Source organism: Ambystoma mexicanum, chromosome 9 (assembly GCF_040938575.1).
Source record: "Ambystoma mexicanum isolate Mex_15411 chromosome 9, UKY_AmexF1_1, whole genome shotgun sequence".
Classification (NCBI taxonomy): Eukaryota; Metazoa; Chordata; class Amphibia; order Caudata; family Ambystomatidae; genus Ambystoma; species Ambystoma mexicanum.
This window is the reverse complement of record NC_090931.1, coordinates 163,937,319-163,957,309: the sequence shown is the minus strand read 5'-3', so window position 1 is coordinate 163,957,309 and position 19,991 is coordinate 163,937,319. Positions and strand designations below refer to the sequence as shown.

Here is a 19,991-nt window from a genome sequence, read left to right as displayed (position 1 = left end):
GGCTGTGCAGACCACTTCCGTTTGTTAAATGTTAAATGTTAATGGATGTTTGTACCGTGCACTATCACCACCAGAGTAGTCCCCTGGCGCTCCGGCGGTTTCTGAAAAGGAATGGGGGTGGGGGGAATTAGTGGGAAAGAGCAGGAAAAGTGCAAGAGAGTGGTGATGTGCTGTTGGCAGCTACAGTTCGGTTTACACTGTTTGCTGAGCTTGGGGTGCTTTCTGGTAGGTAGTGTGTTGTGCTGTTGTGCAAAGGTGAGTGGTTTGTTTTGTTGTTGTGGAGTAGTGATGTTTGTGCAGTTTGTTGTGCTTTAGGGTTGTGGTTGTGTTTGGTTAGAGTGTGAGAGGTGTATGCAGAGGAATGAAATTGTTAGTTGGTTGGTTATTGACCTCGCTATCTAGAAGTGATGTGCTAAATTCCCACGTTCTTTCAAGATGTAGCCTGTGAATATCTCTGCATTTTTATCTAGATCTGGCACATTCACAATTCTGTCCAGATGTGACGCAGGCTAACATTCACAATTCTATCCAAGTGTGGCCCATGCAAACATTCACAATTCTATCCAGATGTGATTCAGGCTAACATTCACAATTCTATCTAAGTCTAGTACTTGCTACCATTCATAATTTTATCTGGGTCCGGCGCAGGTTAATGTTCACAATTCTACCTAGATGTGGCACTTGCTAATATTTACAGTTCTAAGTGTGGCACTGACTAACATTCACAATTATATCAAAGTGTGGCACTTACTAACATTCACAGTTCTATCGAGATGCGATGCAGGCTAACATTCACATTCACATACTAATGATCACTGTACTATCCTGGAGGGGACAATCTAATTGTGTTATATTGTATTTGGTCATTTACAATGCGCTCTTTCCCCACCCGAGTAGCGGCAATGTGCTTTTTCCTCAGTTGGAACACCCTCGGTGACCACAGTCGATGGGGTGTGAAGCTACAAGGAGTTTAGTTTAGGAGATGCATGTATGCACGTCACCAATCTAAGAGCCGGGCAGCTGGCAAGGCCCGACCAAGCAGCCCAAGAGAGGTCCAGACACATGGATGGGTGCTATTGTGGGTTGGAGATAGATTGCTATTGTTGAGAGGGTCCAGGTGCGGCCGGCTATACCAGGATACTTTTGGGGGTGGTCGCTGCTCGCAAGTGGCAGAGGTGTTGAGGCATGTCAGGTATCTCCGTCTGTTCAGCTATGGGTGAGAGAGACAGGATGTGCCCGGCTGTAGACACATTCTATCGTGCATGGATGCTTGGCTGTGCCTGTGGCCTGTGTCCACACTAGTGGTGTGAGATATACGTACCGTAGCCTGCGAAATTGCACGGCCGGGTAAATATTAGTCCAGGTCTAGAATTGAGAGTCCTATACCAATGGACCTAGGTTTTATACTGTAGCAGGTATCCACATATATTAAATCAGGATGGAAGCGACACCTAGATGTGGGAATCCTGTATAGTGGGAGAGAGGCCTCCACCTAATACTGCAGTTTGAGTACAATGCTAAGCAGAGCTACATTTCAGTGCAAGACTAAACACAGCTAGCTTTGAGAGTCCTGTATGGTGGGAGAGAGGCCTAAACCTAATACTGCAATTTGAGTACAATGGTAAACAGAGCTAGATTTGAGTACAAGACTAAGCACAGCTAGAGTTGAGTATATGACTAAGCCCAGCTATATTTGAGTACAAGACTAAACACAACTAGATTTGAGAGTCCCATAAAGTGGGAGAGAGGGCATGCCCCACAATGCAATTTGGGTACAAGATAAAACCCAGCTAGATTTGAGTACAAGACTAAGCACAGCTAGACTTGAGTACAAGACTAATCACAGCTAGATTTGAGTACAAGACTAACACAGCTAGATTAGGGAGTCCTGTATAGGGGGAGAGAGGTCTAAGTCACACAATACAGCAGGCGTCAGAATGTAAAACACTAGGTGTAGTTCATAGCAGAACACAGATGGAAAACATAGCTATACCTGAGAGCATATTTTCAATGGGCGATTGGTACTGATGAGTGTTCCCTAAGAGATTGAAGCAGGTAACATTTGCTTTGCAAGCTATGTTCTTAGGTGAGGCAATGTGAAATGGCAGGGCTTTCTGGAGTAGAGTAATTGCCTTACTCCCCACCCATTCCACACTTACTTTTGGTAGTTGCTGCTGGTTGACGGCTGGCCACTGGCTTTCCCTGCTGACACCTGCAGACTCATCTTGGAGCCGACAATGCAGGAGCCACCCTTTGCCTCAGGGTCCTTAGCTGCAGGAGCTGCACGGGCAGAGGGCTGCACAGGGAAGGTCAGTTAAGACCAGGGATGAGCCAGTCAGGGGAGAGGAGCAGTCTGGGAAGCAGGAGGAGGGAGGGAAAGCAGAGGCAACACAGAAGGGGAACAGGGAGAGGTACCACGTGGGCGCCGGCCCAAAGGGCCTCCAAATGCAAATTACAATGGCCCAGCAGGGTCAATTGGAGTGTCCCACTCACCTGTGCAGCGCCTGCTGGAATGGCGCCTGCACAGGTCCAAGGCTGACTAGCCGATGCTAACAAGGGAAAGAGCCTATCAGGGGAGGGGACAGTCTGGGAGGCAGAAAGAAAGAGGGAAAGCAGAGGAGACACAGAAAGGGAACAGGGAGAGGAACCAGGTGGGCGCCGGCCCAATGGCCCTCCAAATGCAAATTACAATGGCCCAGGAGGGTAAATTGCAGGTTCCCACTCACCTGTGCAGCGCCTGCTGGGATGGCGTCAGCATGGGTCCAACAGTGACTAAGGCGCTGCCAACAAGGGAAACAGCCTATCAGGGGAGGCTGCGGTCTGGGAGATGGGAGGAGGGAAGGAAAGCAGAGGAGACACGGAAGGGGAACGGGGATAGGAACCATGTGCGCGCTGGGTCAATGGGCCTCCAAATGCAAATTACAATGGCCCAGGAGAGTCAATTGCAGGGTTCCACTCACCTGTGCAGCGCGTGCAGACTGTCATTTGCACAGGTCCAACAGCGACTAAGCCGATACCAAAAAGGGAAAGAGCCTATCGGGGAGGGGGCGGTCTGGGAGGCAGGAGGAGGGAGGGAAAGCAGAGGCGACACGGAAGGGGAATGGGGAGAAGAACCACGTGGGCACTGGCCCAAAGGGCCTCCAAATGCAAATTCCAGTGGCCCAGGTGGGTCAATTACAGGGTCCCACTCACCTGTGCAGCGCCTGCTGGAATCGCGTCTGCATGGGTCCAACGGCGACTAAGCCGATGCCAACAAGGGAAAGAGCCTATCAGGGGAGGGGGGCGGTCTGGGAGGCAGGGGGAGGGGGGAAAGCAGAGGAGACATGGAAGGGGAATGGGGAGATGAAACATGTGGGCACCGGCCCAAAGGGCCTCCTAATGCAAATTACAATGGCCCAGGAGGGTCAATTGAAGGGTCCCACTCAACTGTGCAGCGCCTGCTGGAATGGCGTCTGCACGGGTCCAGCGGTGACTAAGCCGATGCCAACAAGGGAAAGAGCCTATCATGGGAGGGGGGCGGTCCGGGAGGCAGGGGGAGGGGGGAAAGCAGAGGAGAGACGGAAGGGAAACAGGGAGAGGAACCACGTGGGCGCCGTCCCAAAGAGAATCCAAATGCAAATTTCAATGGCCCAGGAGCGTCAATTGCAAGGTTCCACTCACCTCTGCAGTGCCTGTCATCGGTAAGCATGCCTAGATACTTATATTTGAACAACTGCACCACCTTCATATTATTCAAGGCCCATCTATATGTTTTCAGCCTAGCGCTGCTAGGAGCAAAGGCCATTCTTTTGTTCTTGATATTGATCTTTAAGCCATTATGAGCAGCATTGCAACTCAGAGAATTCAATTGGACACGCAGCCCGTTTGGGGTGTAATCCATTATCAATAAGTCGTCCGCATAGCGAAGCCAGGACATGGCGATCGCTCTGAGTTTAGGGCGATAGCTGTTATGGGAGGTTAAGGCTGTTTGATGATCAGCTAGGTACAAATGAAACAAAGTGGGCGCTAGTACGCAGCCTTGTTTGACACCCTCATATGTGGGAATCACCCCTCCTATTTGATTGAATCCTGCATTAGCCCTGGTGTTTGTGTGTAACTATATAATCATGTTCGGTGGCCCTGCAGGGATGTTCCAGTCTTGAGTGCCAAGGACGAGTATACTCGTCCTGTTTGCATAGACTTGCATTATAGCCTGGAACTTAAGGGGTTAAGTACAATTTCAAAGTCTATGTCAGATGTAAGTTGGCTGATTGTATGTGCTCTGTGCAAATTCCACAGTGGTCACTAGCATTAGGATGTTATGAGGTGTACTAGAGTGTTTTCGAAAACCAGTTTGATCATATGGTGAAATGTTATTCGGGTCAATCCCGGTTGTCGATTCCTGAAGTAGTATTCGGGCAAAACCTTTGGCTGGGGCCCCTAACATGGCGAGTATTCTGTAATTGCTTGGATTATTGCGTGCTCCGCTTTCTGCACCGCTATCGGTCCATGAGGCCGGGAAGTGCCCAGTGATGCCCATGGTGGTAAAGAGAAGGTACAATACTTTAGCCCAATGAGGAGAGAGTCCACCTAGATCAGGCGCTCGTGAGATTTTAACATTTTCAATAATCATGTTTATTTGTTGGGCTGAGAGTATCCTTACTAGCTGGCAAGTCAAAAACATCCTCAGAGGGTTTCGAACCAATAGTGTTTGCAAGGTAAACAAACCCGTCTTCTTGAGGTGCACCGTTAGGGGGCAGTTCAATTTAGCACTATTTAGAATATTCCAAAAGGATCTATGATCCCTAGCGATTTCACAGTTGGTCAAAGATAACTAAAGTTTTTTGGGCATCATTAGGAGTATGGTGGTACGCGGTAAAATTGGCAGTAACAAAGTTACCACCAATTTTAATGCTACATCAAATTATGAGATTGGGCCATGGAGTGGAAGATTTACCTCTAGGAAAATCCTGGAGGTAAATTCTGCCACTTACGCTGAATAATCGGCAGAATCGGCAGAATTACCAAAGCGGAAATTCCGTCTCGGTAATTCTGCCAGAAAAAGCATAATGGACTAAAAAATAATGGGGAATTACACTGCCACCGCCACTAGTAAGCTGGTGGTAATTCTGCCAGACCAAGCAGCATTAACGGTAATTCAGCTTGGTGGTATTCCACCAGATTTATCACAGGATACTGCACAACTCATAACGAGGCCCAAGTCTTGTTGCCTAAAATGCGCTCCGAGCCATTTTTGGTATTTTGATTTTATGACCCTAATTGTGGTAGCTGCAATGTACTCATCCCGATTCAGATGGGCCAATGATCTAAGGTCTCGTCTCAATTGTCTTTTTGAATGTTGAACAAATCTATCATATCTGCGCCCAGACTTAGGAAAACAGCAAATATAAGTAGCTATACTTGTATTAGTTCTAATAGTGGTTACCTGTGCAGTGATGTTTTGAATGGAAGATTTGTATATGGTGATAATAGCTGTGTTACTGATCAGACTTCACTTTCAAGAATGGCAACCACATGGTTAATTAATTCACCTAATGTCTTGGTCGTGTATGAATTTGCTTTTGATAGGTTGAGGGGTTCCAGCGTATTCGATTCAAGCTGCTATGGGCAGTAATACTGCTGATGGAATCCAGCGCAAGTTGATAGGTCTCCATATTCAAAATAGGGCATAAAGGAAAATGATCACTTTCTTCTCTGGTGATGAGGGTCATGCCCAACAGGAAAGGTAACATAGGTGTGTTTAGGAATACATAATCAATGAAAGAAGCACTCTTTCCACAGACCCTGGCGAATCTTCCTGAAGAGTCACCTGGACAGGAGCCTTTCAGCATCATAACATGATATAGATAAAGGAGATTAGAGCAAGAGTGCCCCTTTCAGTCATAGTTATGGTCTGAAATTGCAGCTGAAATGGTGTCAGAATGTGTGATCGCTATATTCGAAGGGATTGTGTCCTTAAAGTCAGTGCATATCACAATAGCGGCCAATTTGAGGGGTTTTCTCAGCAATAACTCACCAGTGGCCAGTGTCTTCTTATGTGAGTCATGAAACGGGGATCACATAAGTTAACAATAAGTATATTCTTAAGAGAGGTTTGGGCATTGTTACATTTGAGGTACCCTGCTTATACAAAATCAGTGCTAAGGTCCAATCTCTTAATTTCAAATGAGTTAGCCACACTGATTATCAGTCCTCCATTAGGACTGCTTTTATGACCTTTAATTGCTGGTGAGTGAATAGTAGGTCTATCCATTTCAAGCTTATCCACCATGCAAGACTCTTGCAACGCGACAAGTGAAACATTAGCAATGTGTTCCAGCAGTCCTTTGTCTTCTGTGTAATGCGCTCGGCCTCTAGTATGGCATGAGAGTAGGGTAACGTGCTGACTAGGGCCTTTTACTGATGTGTGGTTGCAGAGCCATTGGCACGCAGTGCCACTGTGAGGTACCTTCCTTCTTTGCATCACAAGGGATGATGAAAGCTTGAACAGAACGATTGCCTTGGCAATCAGTGCTAATCCTGATGGGTGCTCAGTTAGTAATATTCGTGGGGATGAAAGCTCTAGAGTGATTTAATTGAACCTTTGGAATAGCCTGCTCATTGCCTTGAGCCAGTGATCCAAAGAAAGGAGCAGGAGAAGAGCGCTCACTTATATTTCAAGGAGATGGAGTGTTAATAGTCTGACAAGAATATCCTCCTTTATATAACTCAACATCAAATGCCATTATGAATTCGAAGATCGAATCAGACTTGAAATGAATGTTAGAAGTCGCATATCTTTTCGTACTCCAGTTGTTTAACAATTGCAATGTCTTCAGAAATAATAATTGGTGGTGGTGCAATGTTTTGCAGTAATTGCATAATGGCATCACGATTTAAGCGAGGATTGTACATTGAATAAAATAGGCTTTGCGATTGTAAGACCTAATGAGTCGCTCCTTGAAAGCCGGCTGAAGTGCAGGCAGAATGTGTCATTAGGTCGGTGGTAACCAGGCAGGATTTAGTTAAGATGACAGGCATGCTAGTTCTCACGCATGAAAAGTGTGTGTGGCGGGGGGGGGGGGGGGGGGAGCTGGTATCTCTTTTAAGTGTGGTTCTGGGGACTGATGGTGAGAGAGGGAGGGGTTCCAAGCCATCTAAGCTTTGCAAATCGTCCTCTTCTAGGAGCAGACCAGTAGTTCTAGGAAGTGTCTTTTTAACATTGTGTGTTTGCAGTGGATTCTGTTGTGTTGGACCCTCCTGGGCAGAGGTAGTAAATTATGTACGAATGCCCTCAGGGCAGTTGGTAAATGCGGGATCCATCGGGGAACAAGGTGTATTGATTTTTAATGAACAGCTTGTTAGACTTAGGCTGTTATCCATAATTCGTTTTCGATTTAGAAAGATCTGCAATTGTTGCATGGTTACGCTTTTCATTGATCAAGGTTGGATCAAGGTTTTCGTTGATCAAGGTTGGATCAAGGTTAAATCAAGGAGACCTTTTTTTCGATTGTGAAACATTCAGTATTTGAGGAGCAGGAAACCATGGCAAAGATCGTATTACACCAACTCAGTTTCTTTTTTTTTAATTCCTTTGCCAGTCCCCAAAGTGACAGATGAACTGCCCTTTTTGTGTTCTTTTTTTGTCATTGTGTTTGATTTGCGGATTAGAATTTACAATAGGTTTTTTCCATAAAAAGTTGAATTTGGGATTGAGCCACTGGCTCGTTGACCCCTTCGGGGTCAGAGCTCTGTGTTTCTGAGGTCCTAATGTGAGGATGTGGGTGAGATTCAGAGGCCACTGTGTCAACTTTGGGCAAGTTACAAGTTTCAATGCAAGAAGTGTTGATATTGCATGCTACGTTGGTAAGGGGTCTGGGATCATCTAATTTAAGAATAATGGAGTGTAGTAAGTTAGTATGCGTGTCTTGCGTTGCTGTAGGGCCTCAGAGGAGTTGACCAACGTAGTCAGGAGACCTGCAAGAGCTTGAAATTGAGTGACTGAGGAAGTGCTTTTGTGTGTGGAGCCGCTGTCGGAAGAGGCATTGAGGTGGTCTTTGTGCCTAGAGGGGAGGGGTGTGGTAGAGCAAAGGATTGGAAGTTAAAGATTTGTCAAACAAATTGTCTTGCGCTGGAGTAAGTCAATGACTTCTATAGTCCTTTCCCATGGGTTATAGGGTGTAGGGTCGGTTCCGGGAAGTAGCACGGACAAGTTTCTAGTTACCTCTACAACTATGACCTGGTCCCCAGTATTGATTGATGAGCCAGAGAATAAATCATTTGGCATTGGGGAAGCACTCGGAGGCAGTATGCAGACAGCGTCTGACACCATTGAGATAGATTGCAAAAGATGATCAGTCAATTTGGTGCCTAAATAGGCTAGTGAAGTGGTAAACTGCTCCTCTAGTGGGAAAGTAGCTTCAATAAAAGACGTGTCTCTGATTGGGAAGTAGCTAGTCATTTCTGTAGCCAAGGCTAACTCCTGTGTTTGCAACGCAGGAGCCTTGTTGATTTTAGGAGGTGAGCCCATGGGATGCTTTAGCTGGTATTTACTATGGGTCCCAAAGAATGATCCTCATCTCTTACTGCACCTTGCTCTTCAGTAGTGGACCTTCTAGGATGTGTGGCAGTCTAAATGAAGTGGCAAGAGGAGGGGCTGCCATTAACTTCGCCTCCCGGCCTGACAGCAACGCACTTTATATGCTTTCATGCATGGTACGCTTGCCACACCTATGCCGCAGAAACGCTGCTTCGGCATAGCTGGAAGCCTTACATGCGCCAGTGGATGGTCAGTTCAAAGGGCCTGAGAGCCCAACATTTGCCGCTGGTTGAAGAACCACAGCCTTCGAACAGGGAACGTGCCAAGCAAATGGAGGCCTGGGTGGTCCCTGCCTTAGCTGCGGTGGACAACGGGCCCCGAATGATACCTGCCCCCCAAGCAGCAAAGGGCTGCAGATGCAGACCGAGGGGCTCCAGGCAACAGGAAGGGGGAGGAGTGAAGGAACCCCTAGGGTATAGGACAGGAAAGGGGAGGAAAGTGAGGCTTGTCCCCACCCCCACAAGGGGTCTATAAAAGGCAGCACTCACAAGGAGGCACCCTCTTTGCTAGAACCACTACAGCGTAGGATATCATATGCCTGTGCGCGCGTCCGCCCCGTCCGCCCCGACCAGAATATGATTCGAATGACCATTGTTAAATTGTTTGTCTAGTTTTACAGGAAATTGTCACAGTGGAAGTACATGGTGCATCCAAGCTGGATGGGCTGTCAGAAAACACAAGGGACTGTGCAGTCAGTGAATATGATGGAAGCGGGGGCATAACATCTGATGCGCCACGGGGCAGCTTCAGAATAGCTGGAAGCCTTATATGCTCCGGGAGACGGCAGTTCAAAGGGCCTGAGAGCCTAACAGTTATCGCCGGGTGAAGGAGCACAGCCTTCGGGATCGCATAGTGCTGAACAGAAAGGAGAGCCACTGGTAAGATCTAAGTTCTAAAGTCAACATCCGTCCGCCACTCTTTAAAGTTACATTACTCTTGTGGCCAATCATAGGGTCACCAAAAGGACCATCAGATGAACTTTATAATGTGTGGTTTCAAGTGCACTTCTGTACAGCTGACACTGGTTTCGAGGCCGTGGGAGGATGTTCCTTCTTTTAAAAACAAACAATTAAGGAGAGGTTTACCGAAGAAGCATTGATTTAGGAGAGAAATTCATGTTACCCATTCTAGCGGTTTCCAAAATTCAGTTCAATTACTTTGCAACCAGTTCCCGAACCAAATTCATATCAGCTGGACCCCAGCCCTTTTATCTCATCTCACAATTGCAACTATGTGATACTGATGCCTTTAGAGTTTATGCATTTTCGGCCTAATCACAAATTTGGAGCTATGAGCTTACTAATACTGCCAAACCGAATTGCGGTTACTGCTGCCATAATTATAAATCATCAGACAATGTAGGGTTGTTGCCTTTGTCCATTATGGCATTGGGGTGAGTGGAGTCCCTCTATGCAGCAATTTTGCCTGTAGCGTTAACCCTGCCTTTTATAGAGGTATTACTTCAATATGAATGCAGGAATTTTTTAGTTTTAACACAAATTAAACCCCCAAATATGCAGAGTGGTAAAACAGGCAGCATTATGAAATACCACTTGTTTCCACCATGGCCTCATTATTTATTTATTTATTTATTTATTTATTTATTCACATTTGTTAAGCGCACATCAGACCAAAGGCATCGTGGCGCTGGTTACAGTGTTTCTTAAACTTAGTTACACGCAGTTGTACCCTTGGTTACATTGGGCAATGGTTGTGCTTAAGTACATGTACATAGAGAACACAGAGGTGGTCAGGTGCACAAGTTAGTTGAAGAGAGCAGTTTAAAGTTGTTTCCGAAAGGAGAGGAGGGATGATTCTGCTCTGAGGTTGGTGGGCAGTGCATTCCAAAGCTTAGGTGCTAGGTATGGGAAGCCTATACCTCCTGCCTTGGATCTATTGATGCGTGGTATGGTGAGACGGTTGGCGTATGTGGATCTGGTTGGTTTTGTGGATTGGGATCTAGACAGTGTGTCAGCTAGGTAGGTTGGTGCTGTGAAGTTGATGCATTTATGCGTTGTGGTGAGGATTTTGAAAGCAATCCTATCCTTGACTGGGAGCCAATGGACGGCTTTCCTGGCTAGGGTGATGTGCTCTCTTTTAGGTATGCTGAGTGCTGCTCTGAGAGCATTATTTTGGGTGGTTTGGAGCCTTGCTAGGTTGTTCTTGGAGGTGCCGGCTAGGAGCGTGTTGCAGTAGTCCAGTTTGGCTCCAATTGTGGCTCTTGCGATGGACAGGCAGTTTTCTTTTGTTAGGAACGGTTTTATAGCATTGATGAGTTTCGTGCTCAATGCCGATGCCGAGATGATTGCGCTTACTTGTTTATCCATAGATAGGGTGGCCTCTATGTGAGCTCCTAGTGTTTTAACTGATGATAGGACTGGGATAGTGCAGTTGTCTATGCTAAAGTTAGTGTAAAGTGGGTTGAGGTTGGCAAGGGTGGGCTTCTGGCCTAAGATGAGGATTTCAGTTTTGTCCCCATTCAAGCAGAGTCCATTGGTGGCCATCCAGGCTTGTATGGTGGAGTAGATTAGTTGGAGGGAGGTGGAGTCTTGATGATAGTTACCAGTAAGGGGCAGGAGTATCTGTGTGTCGTCAGCATAGTTCGTGTAAGTGATCCCCATAGCATCCAGTTTGTCGAATAGGGGCTTAGTAAAGAGGTTGTATAGCGTAGGGGCCGTGCAGGAGCCTTAAGGAACCCCACAGTGGATGATGGATGGCGCAGCATGAGCTGTGTTGGAGAAGACATTCATAGCTCTGCCTTATAGGAAGGAAGTTACCCATGAGGCCGCGTCCTTAGAAAAGTTTGCTGCTTGTGTTAGATGATTGGTGAGAGTGTCGTGATCTACTAGGTCAAATGCTGCTGATAGGTCGAGGAGGAGGAGGAGGGCAGGCTTGCCCTTGTCGAGGATGTTAGTGATTTCATTTTTTAGGTCTAGAAGGGCGGTTTCAGTTCCATGTCCCTTACGGAATCCAGATTGCCTTTTGCCTAGAATTGCGTTGGATTCTAGGTAGTGTTGGATCTGTATATGTGCGGCTTTGTCAAGTAATTTTAGAAGGAATGGGACTGTGGTTATGGGGCGATAGTTGTTAGGGTTCGCGGGGTCAAGTGTGTTTTTTTTTAGGAGGGGGCGCACCCAGGCCTCTTTGCGAGTGTCTGGGACTATGCCTGACCTAAATGATGCGTTGATGAAAGCAGTGAGGAGAGGAGCGAGCTGCTCAGCTCATATCTTGTATAAGTAACCGGAAAGGGACAGGGAGCTTGTTACAAGCAAGCTCATTGGCCTTCAATGAGTCATTATAAACCCGACAAAGCCTTTGTCGGGCTGGTCGCTGCCGTGTCCTGGTCACCAATGGAAAGGGAGAAAGGACTATGTGTAGTCCCTACTTCCGTTCCCTGGCGGACATCTTTTTTGTTTACTTTTTTTTTGTTTTTCTCAAATGGCCGCCATGGACTCAGAGAAGGGACTACGTATAATCCGTTCTCCCCGTTCCGTGGCTGCCATTGTTTTTCTTCCCCTTTTTCCAGTTGCTAGAAGCCACAGGCATCTCTTCAACTTAAAAAAAGACACTATTACTACCCTGGTCTTACAGCCTTTGCTCGGGGCTGTAACTCTGGGTACCTGAAGTGGTAATGCCCTCTGAGCTTGCAGTTTATCGCTTAAGTAAGGCTCGTTGTTTATGAATCCCAGCGATACATTGAAGCCATCTTTCCTAGGTATGATGTAAAAAGGCTTGACGCCTTTGACGTCCAATAAGTCAACAACATACAGTCGACAAAATGTTCACATTTTGCACATGTAGTTCTGTTCAATGTTCGATGGATGCCTTTGAAAAGAGACCATTTAATTTGAGAATATTTTGCAAGCTGGTAAATGTGATGAAGGCCGTCCATTTTGGGCTGCCACGATTATAGGCACAAAGCACACTGGTCGAATAGCCTTGAAATACAACAGCTGTACTGATCGCAATTTCTCCCATTGTTCATCAGATTAATGATTTAATTCTTAGAACATGTGAAAACGTGAGTCTTTTTGTTCAGCAACATCTACTCTGAACATCTCTTCCCGCCAGAAGAAGAGGTGTAGAACATATGTGAGGTTGCAAAGGGCTATTGGAATTCAACAGATTAGCTAAAGAACTGTGTCATGGCCCAATGCTGGACACTTCAAAATAATTACAATCAACACATTAATGTGCTGCTTGCTGTCTTTGCAGAATATTCTGATTGCAATTGGTCTCATTATTACCCATAATAGCTTTCAGGCAATTGTTAATCTTCCAGCTAATTAGCCCCTGCAGAATCCTTCATTCAACGTGCATTCTGATTAAATATATGTGAACATGTCTATACGTGCACAGTGCTATGCGTGCATCATAGATGTTCAGCGGTTGGAATTATTTTACATCCACACACAAGTGAGTTCTTTCGAATCAGTGTCTCAGCGTCTACACTTTGAAGGAGGTCGAGAGGTTAACAATGCCAGAGAGAGAGAGAGAGAGAGAGAGAGAGAGAGAGAGAGAGAGAGAGAGAGAGAGAGAGAGAGAGAGAGAGAGAGAGATAAGGAGGGGAGCTCTTAACATTGCACTGCGAGGGAGCATGAGTGATTTAGCGAAACTCATAGCGCAATAATCCTCATTAATGCATGAAATCCACAGAAACACCACTTGACCTAAACCAGGCCACAGGGTGAATGATGCTAGAGGCATGGATTATGTGGAGCAGCTGGATATGAACAAAATGCAATGCCCCTTTCTGGACACCCTTGAAATACCTGCACAGGCTGCGTTTCTTTGGGTTAGAGGTGATTGCTTCGAATGGGATAGATTGCCATTTTTTGTGAACATGAATTACAGCAATCTATAGACGAGGGGTGTAAGTAAACGTTTGAAACCCCAGTAGATTTGCTTGGTACTCGAGTCAATGCCACACACAAGGCCGGCTTTTGCTTTCTTCAACGAAAGGATTTAAACAGAGAAGACATTTAATGAATTGAGAATTATTTAATTACACCAAAAGAGCAATGTAAAAGCATTGCCTATGCTCAGTTGAACATTTACTAAATCAAAAGACAAAGAATAAGAGGAAAACGTTTGTGGCATGAGTTTCCAAGAAAACCCGTTAAGCGGTAAGGGGGGGGGATTTGGAGGGGTGAACCGGAGGCAGGTGCTTTCACCCCTATCAACAGTTATTGGAATACCGAATTGCAATGGTTTACTTATGTGGCACACTTTAAAATGAACTGACAAGTGGTTCTAGTAGGGAAGCTCAGGAAGAGAAGAGGGCATGTACACAGAGAACATGTTTACAAGCGTTGCAATGGTCTCAGACATGTTAGGGAGGGAGCAGGGGGGCAAGAAAAGGGCTGAAGTGGTTGGAGTGGTAGACAACCCACAAAGTGGCACACATGGTTTTGATGGATGGGAACAGCATGCGGGGAGGAGGTAGCATGAAGGCTATTATTTGAATAACTGACTGGCATAAATACCTGGATATCATCAGTGGTTAAAGGGCTTCTCGTCTCTGGCTTCCGTTTTGGTGGTGGTGCGGGTTTGTGAGATGGAGGCAGGTCAATCCTTGGAAAATAAATAAAAACAGCTGTCAAGATTTCCGAAAGAGAAAGGCTGGTTCCAAGGCATTGGGAGGCAGCTTTTTGATGGACATGTGAACATAAAAAGAAAACATAATTGTCTTCTGAGAAAGGAGAGTGAGGCCACTTGTTCTGGATTCTGTGGAACATTATTTTTAGAGGGGGGGGTGGGCATTAGAAGACAAGTTCATTTTGGCATTTGACCTAAGCATGAGCACTCTAAAAACAGCACTGGAAGGATTTTAAAGGAGGTTCACCCTGAAACCCAACATCATACTGCCATGTAAACCCCCAAAACAAAATGGCAAGGTCACCTGGAGGCATTGCTCAAACTTGGCCCCCTCTCCACACGGAATTCTGAAGCACCTATCGAAAACCGATGGGACAAGAAGGACTCCATCAGAACGAGAGAACCAGAGGTCTCTAACAGAGAAGGAACTGGGCATGGCATAGGAAATATCTCAATGAAATGTTCCTGTTCCTCACTAAGACAACCCCCAATGAGAGAGACTAAAACAAAGACAAATGACATAGCCAGGTGTCACCCTCAAACATAGCCCTTCTTAATTAGAAACCACCTTGGCATCAAATAGAATATCAACACAAAGTAAGTGAGCAGAGGATTGCTCTGCCACCAGCAGGCCTCTTCCCAAGCAATTTTCCAAGTTTAGTCAACCCCGGGGACAAAAAGTTAAACTGGTGCAGAAATCACAAGAAGGCTCACTCTCAGTCGCTAGCCTCAGATGGAGAAACAATGGAGATAAAAACCATTAAGACGCTCCATTGAAAGAGGCAACGAGGCAGCCGTTAGATTCAAAGGGAGAATACATTTGGCAGACATCACAGAAAGGCTTGCCCTCAAACAAGGTAATTCCCCACTGAGACAGTCCATAGCCTCAAAGAGAAAATAAAGGGAGGGGTCACATGAAGGTTTGCCCTCGGACAAGATGATTCCCAACCAAGACTATCCTTGTCTACGAATAGAGAACAAAGGGAGAGATCATATGAAGGTTCTCTCTCGAACATGATCATTTCCACCTAAGTCCGTACCTAGATCCAAACCTAGCATCCAATAGGGAAGCACAGGTTTAGGTGAAAAAGTCACTTCTTCCCAAACAAAAGCCTTCCCAAACATGCCAACACTGGGGGATCACAGGACACCTGTGTTTAAATTCGTATCCACACCAATCAAGACACCCTCAAACAAGATTATCCCCAACTGAGACATCCGCTGGACTCAAATAGAGAAACAACTGGAAAGATCAACCAAATGTTCTCCCTTAAGAATGATCCATCTCAACCTAGACAACCACATATGTAAATAATGAAACAAGTAGAGTAGTCAAAGGAAGTACCCCCCCTAACTCATGATGAAACTCAACAAACACAGTATTTAAACTCAAATAGAGAACATAGGGAGACATCATATGAAAGTTCTTCTTCAAGCTTGATCACTGCAAGCCAAGACAGTCGCAAGCCACAAATTCAGAGGAAAGGCAATACTTGAAACAAAGGCTTCATCTCAAACCAAAGTGTTCTTGCCCACGGGAGTCCCCAAGTCTCAAATAAGGAAACAATATGAGCAATTAAACAAAGCGTCTCCCTGAAGTCTGACTGAACTCAACGAAGACAAATTGAAACCCAAATATGAAACATGGAGAAATTACAGGAAGATTTATCATCAAATAAGATCATTCCCAACTACGACAAACCACTGATTCAAAGAGACAAACAATGGATTAGATCACACAAATGCTCTTCTTTGAACTTCATAATCCCCAAACAACACATATGCTATCCCTCAAATATAGAGGATCTGGCATAGGTGAAATAAAGGCTCAATCTTAAGCAGATAAATGATCAATCTAAGCAACCCCTAAAACTCAAATATGAAACAGCGTGAGTGATCTCACCAAGCCTCTACCTGAAGCCTGATGCTCCTGACAAAGACAATTTGAAATCCAAATATTGAAACAGATAGATACATAACATGACGGATCACCCTCAAACAAGATCATTCCCAACTAAGACAGTCCCTAGCTTCAAATACAGAACTAATGGCAGAGCTTGCCTCAAAGATCTCCCTCAATAATTTTCCATTCATACCAAGACAATCCCATACTCATACATAAAACATATAGAGACATTACCGTAGGCTTACGCTACATTAAGATAATTCTCAATCAAGCCAGTGCTTACTTTCAAAAAGAGGACCAATGAGAGAACTTGCCTCAATGATCTCCCTCAAGAATAATAAATTCCAACAAAGACAATCACATTCTCAAATATAAAATATATAGAGAAATCACAAGAAGGCTCACCCTCAAAAGAGATAATTTTAAACTGAAATAGCCCCTGTCTCATGTGGAGGAACAAAGGGAAATGGCATAAACAGTCTTGTTCTTAGACAGAGCTCTTCCTAAGCAAGAGAACACACAGCCCCAAATACATTAGAAAGGGGAGTGATAACACAGAGACTCTCCCACAAGCAACCCCAGCTTACAAAACGGAGATAAATGGAACCAGAACGTATTGGTTCTACCCGGAACGACTGCAATCCTCAAATAAAGAAACAAATGGAGAGAGTACCAAAAGGCTCACCCTCAAACATTAGATTCTCTAGGCAGACCACCCAGAGACTCAAAAAGAGAAAGAAAAAGAAAAATTGCATAGAATATTGTTGTGATCCTTGTTATGATCCTTCTGGACTAACAGAGCTCCTAGTCACACAATACATAAAGTGAGAGAAAATCAAACAGTTCTCTGCCTAAAAGGAAACATCCCATCTAAGACACAACAGGGACTCAACAGAGAAACAACACAATCATGTGCAGAGAAGGTCTCAGTACTTAGCCATCTCCTTTCCCAACTGAGAGGTGAGAGTCTCCAGAGTAAGAAAGAGCCAGTAAGTGAGAGAATGCAGGCATCACCCACAACAAGGACTCCCCCCAAGTAAGACACCCCAAGCCTCAATTACAGGAAGGATTGGAGGCAGCACATTCTGAAACTTCCTAGAAGAGGATAGTTACCACATAGAGAATCAACACTCAAACAATGAACCGAAGAGAGACCACATACAGCCTCCTTGAGCCTCAAATGTCCTCCATCTAGATACTCAGAGCAGACAGGTAGACTCTGCCCCGAAGAGGTTCACCCCTTACAACCCAAAAACAAGGGCACACAAAGAATCAGAGAGAGAAGCCACCAGGGTTCTCTCCAGCCAGCACAGTGAGCGCAGCATCTTCGATAGCTTTGCGGGTGTCAGGGGTGTCCATCACAATCTGTAAAGCTCAACAGTAGTCTTTCAGGTGGTACTGCAGTTACAGTACACACGGGAATCCTTTAGGGGTAGTTAGGGGAACCCCGGGCCTACTGCCTTCACACTTATTTGCTGTAAAGTGATTTATCACCCAGTGAAATAGCACTGCTGACCTGAAATACGTTGTTTGACTGTGTAAGTGTGTGCAGACCCATTCACCTTTACAGGATCAGTCCTGCTTGTTCCGTATAAACCACCGCCACAAGATTGTTGCTGCAGAGTAGTGACCTTTATCACGTGGCATAAGAAATTAAACATTTTTCATGCTAGTACTTGCGATGACATCTTTAACGGCAGGGTGACTCGTCTCTCCCATTAATCACAAGGAATCATAAACCCTGGTTTGAAACAGGCGTTGTATAAAGCCGAAACACATGTCATCAACAAGGGCTAACAGGATATACTGAATACAATGTATATATAAAAAAAGAACAATATGTGGCTGTAAACTCTCTGGCGCATATCTTATGTCTGAGCAACTACATAAAAAGTAGCACCTTCTAATGCTGTTTTTAATGTACTGCTGACTGTTCTATGTGAAGCGCTTTGTTAAAAAGCATTATATAAAATATAATAAAATGCATTATATAAATCTGTATGGACTCGTAGTGCTAATACGAACATGTACCTTCTTTTTCAGGGGTTTGATGTGTATTTTTTCCTACACCAGTAATGGTATAAATGTATCTAATTTTTTTGTGTTGTGTTAGTAGTAATTGTTCACGGTGTTGTTTGGCCATACGTAAAGAAGTATTGTTATACCTGTTTGTATAAGTGTGCTCCTTGTCCATTTTACTGTATGTGCTCATTGTGGACCCCTTACAAGCTCACCACCTCTTGAGTCTTAGCCTAGACCACTCACCTTGCTACCTTAAACTGGTTTGGCTAAAGCTCCCCAGATTTGTCCCTGTCACAATATAGGTTAGCTTTATATACATCTGTCCAGCAGGCCAGAATATAGAGAATCAGGCCTAACAGTGCACACCATCAACTTCCCCTGGTGACCATGTGAGGGTCTGAGATTGGCCATTAGGAACCTCTGTAGTTTGTGTGGTGGCATAAGGCTCCAAGGTGACACTGTGGAGGCCCTTGATTTTCCCATGGTGTCTCTGTGAGGGTCAGAGACAGGTTATTAGGAGACGCTGCAGTTAATGCTGTGGCACAGACCTCTAAGGTGGCCATGGGGGTGTCCTGGATTTCCCCAGGTGTCCCTGTCAGGGTCAAAGAGTGGTCATTAGGAGCCTCTGCAGTTAGTTCAGTGGAAGAGGCCTCTAAGGTGGCACTGTGCGTACCATTGACTTCCCCTGGTCACCATGTCAGGGTCTGAGAGTGCCCATTAGGAGCCTCTGTAGTTAGTGTGGTGGCGTAGGCTCCAATGTGGCACTGTGGATGCCCTTGATTTCCCCCCAGTGTCCCTGTGAGGGTCAGAGAGTGGTCATTAGGAGACTGCAGTTAGTGCAGTGGCACAGGCCTTTTAGGGGCCCCTGGGGGTGTCCTGGATTTACCCCGATACCCTGTGAGGGTCAGAGAGTGGTCATTAGGAGCATCTGCAGTTAGTGCAGTATAAGAGGCCTCTAATATTGCCCTGGGGGTGTCCTGGATTTCCCCAGCTGTCCCTGTGAGGGTCAGAGAGTGGTCATTAGGAGCATCTGCAGTTAGTGCAGTATAAGAGGCCTCTAATATTGCCCTGGGGGTGTCCTGGATTTCCCCAGCTGTCCCTGTGAGGGTCAGAGAGTGGTCATTATGAGCCTCTGCAGTCAGTGCAGTGGAAGAGGCCTCTGAGGTGGCCATGGGGTGTCCTGGATTTACCCCGGTGACCCGGCGAGGGTCAGAGGGTGGTCATTGGGAGCCTCTGCAGTTAGTGCAGTGGAAGAGGCCTCTGGGGTTGCCCTTGGGCTGTCCCGGATTTCCCCCAGTGACCCTGCGAGGGTCAGAGTAACGCCATTAGAAGCCTTTGCACAGAGTGCAGCCAGAAGGTGACATTAGGGGTGTATGGTGTCCTATTGTGAACCTGCAAGCGTCAGAGAAGGGCCGCCAACAGCCTTTGCTGTAAGTGCATTCACACATGCACATACATGACCTTGTGCGTGTCATATGGACACGAACGGGACGCTTAACCTTCAGACGCCATTTGCATTGTGCACACTTCTCAGTAAAGGTTTGCACCTGAAACAGATTCCTCCAATAAGTAAACACGGAAGGAAATCTTCCCCGTCACGACAGGCAGCGTGTGTTGTATTTATAGGGCACTGCCTGGATGTCAGTGTCTAAATGAGTTCTGTGTGTGTGCCCACACGTGCGTGTGTGTGATGGACTATTTATATCACAAATTGCAAGCTTGTGTATCTGCACACCTATCTCTGAGAGAGAACAACCACGGCATTTTGCATTCCTTGTAGTTCTGCAATTAATGAAGCTCATTAACAATTTACAAAGCTTCAGCAAAAAAACCCATTCCCTTCATCGAGGGAATGAAGTGATCCCAAACCCAATCTCAGTATTAGGG

The 19,991-nt window shown here is 45.7% G+C and overlaps 1 protein-coding gene across 2 annotated transcripts in view; it reads right to left on the bottom strand.

Annotated features, from left to right (window-relative positions):
• NECTIN1 (nectin cell adhesion molecule 1) overlaps nt 1–19,991 on the bottom strand; it is a 1,024,691-nt gene that overhangs the window by 372,592 nt on the left and 632,108 nt on the right. For both annotated transcript variants that reach the window (XM_069614350.1, XM_069614352.1), the window contains exon 7: nt 14,065–14,152. In XM_069614350.1, coding sequence (XP_069470451.1) covers nt 14,065–14,152 — 88 coding nt within the window. The remainder of the gene's footprint in view (nt 1–14,064; nt 14,153–19,991) is intronic.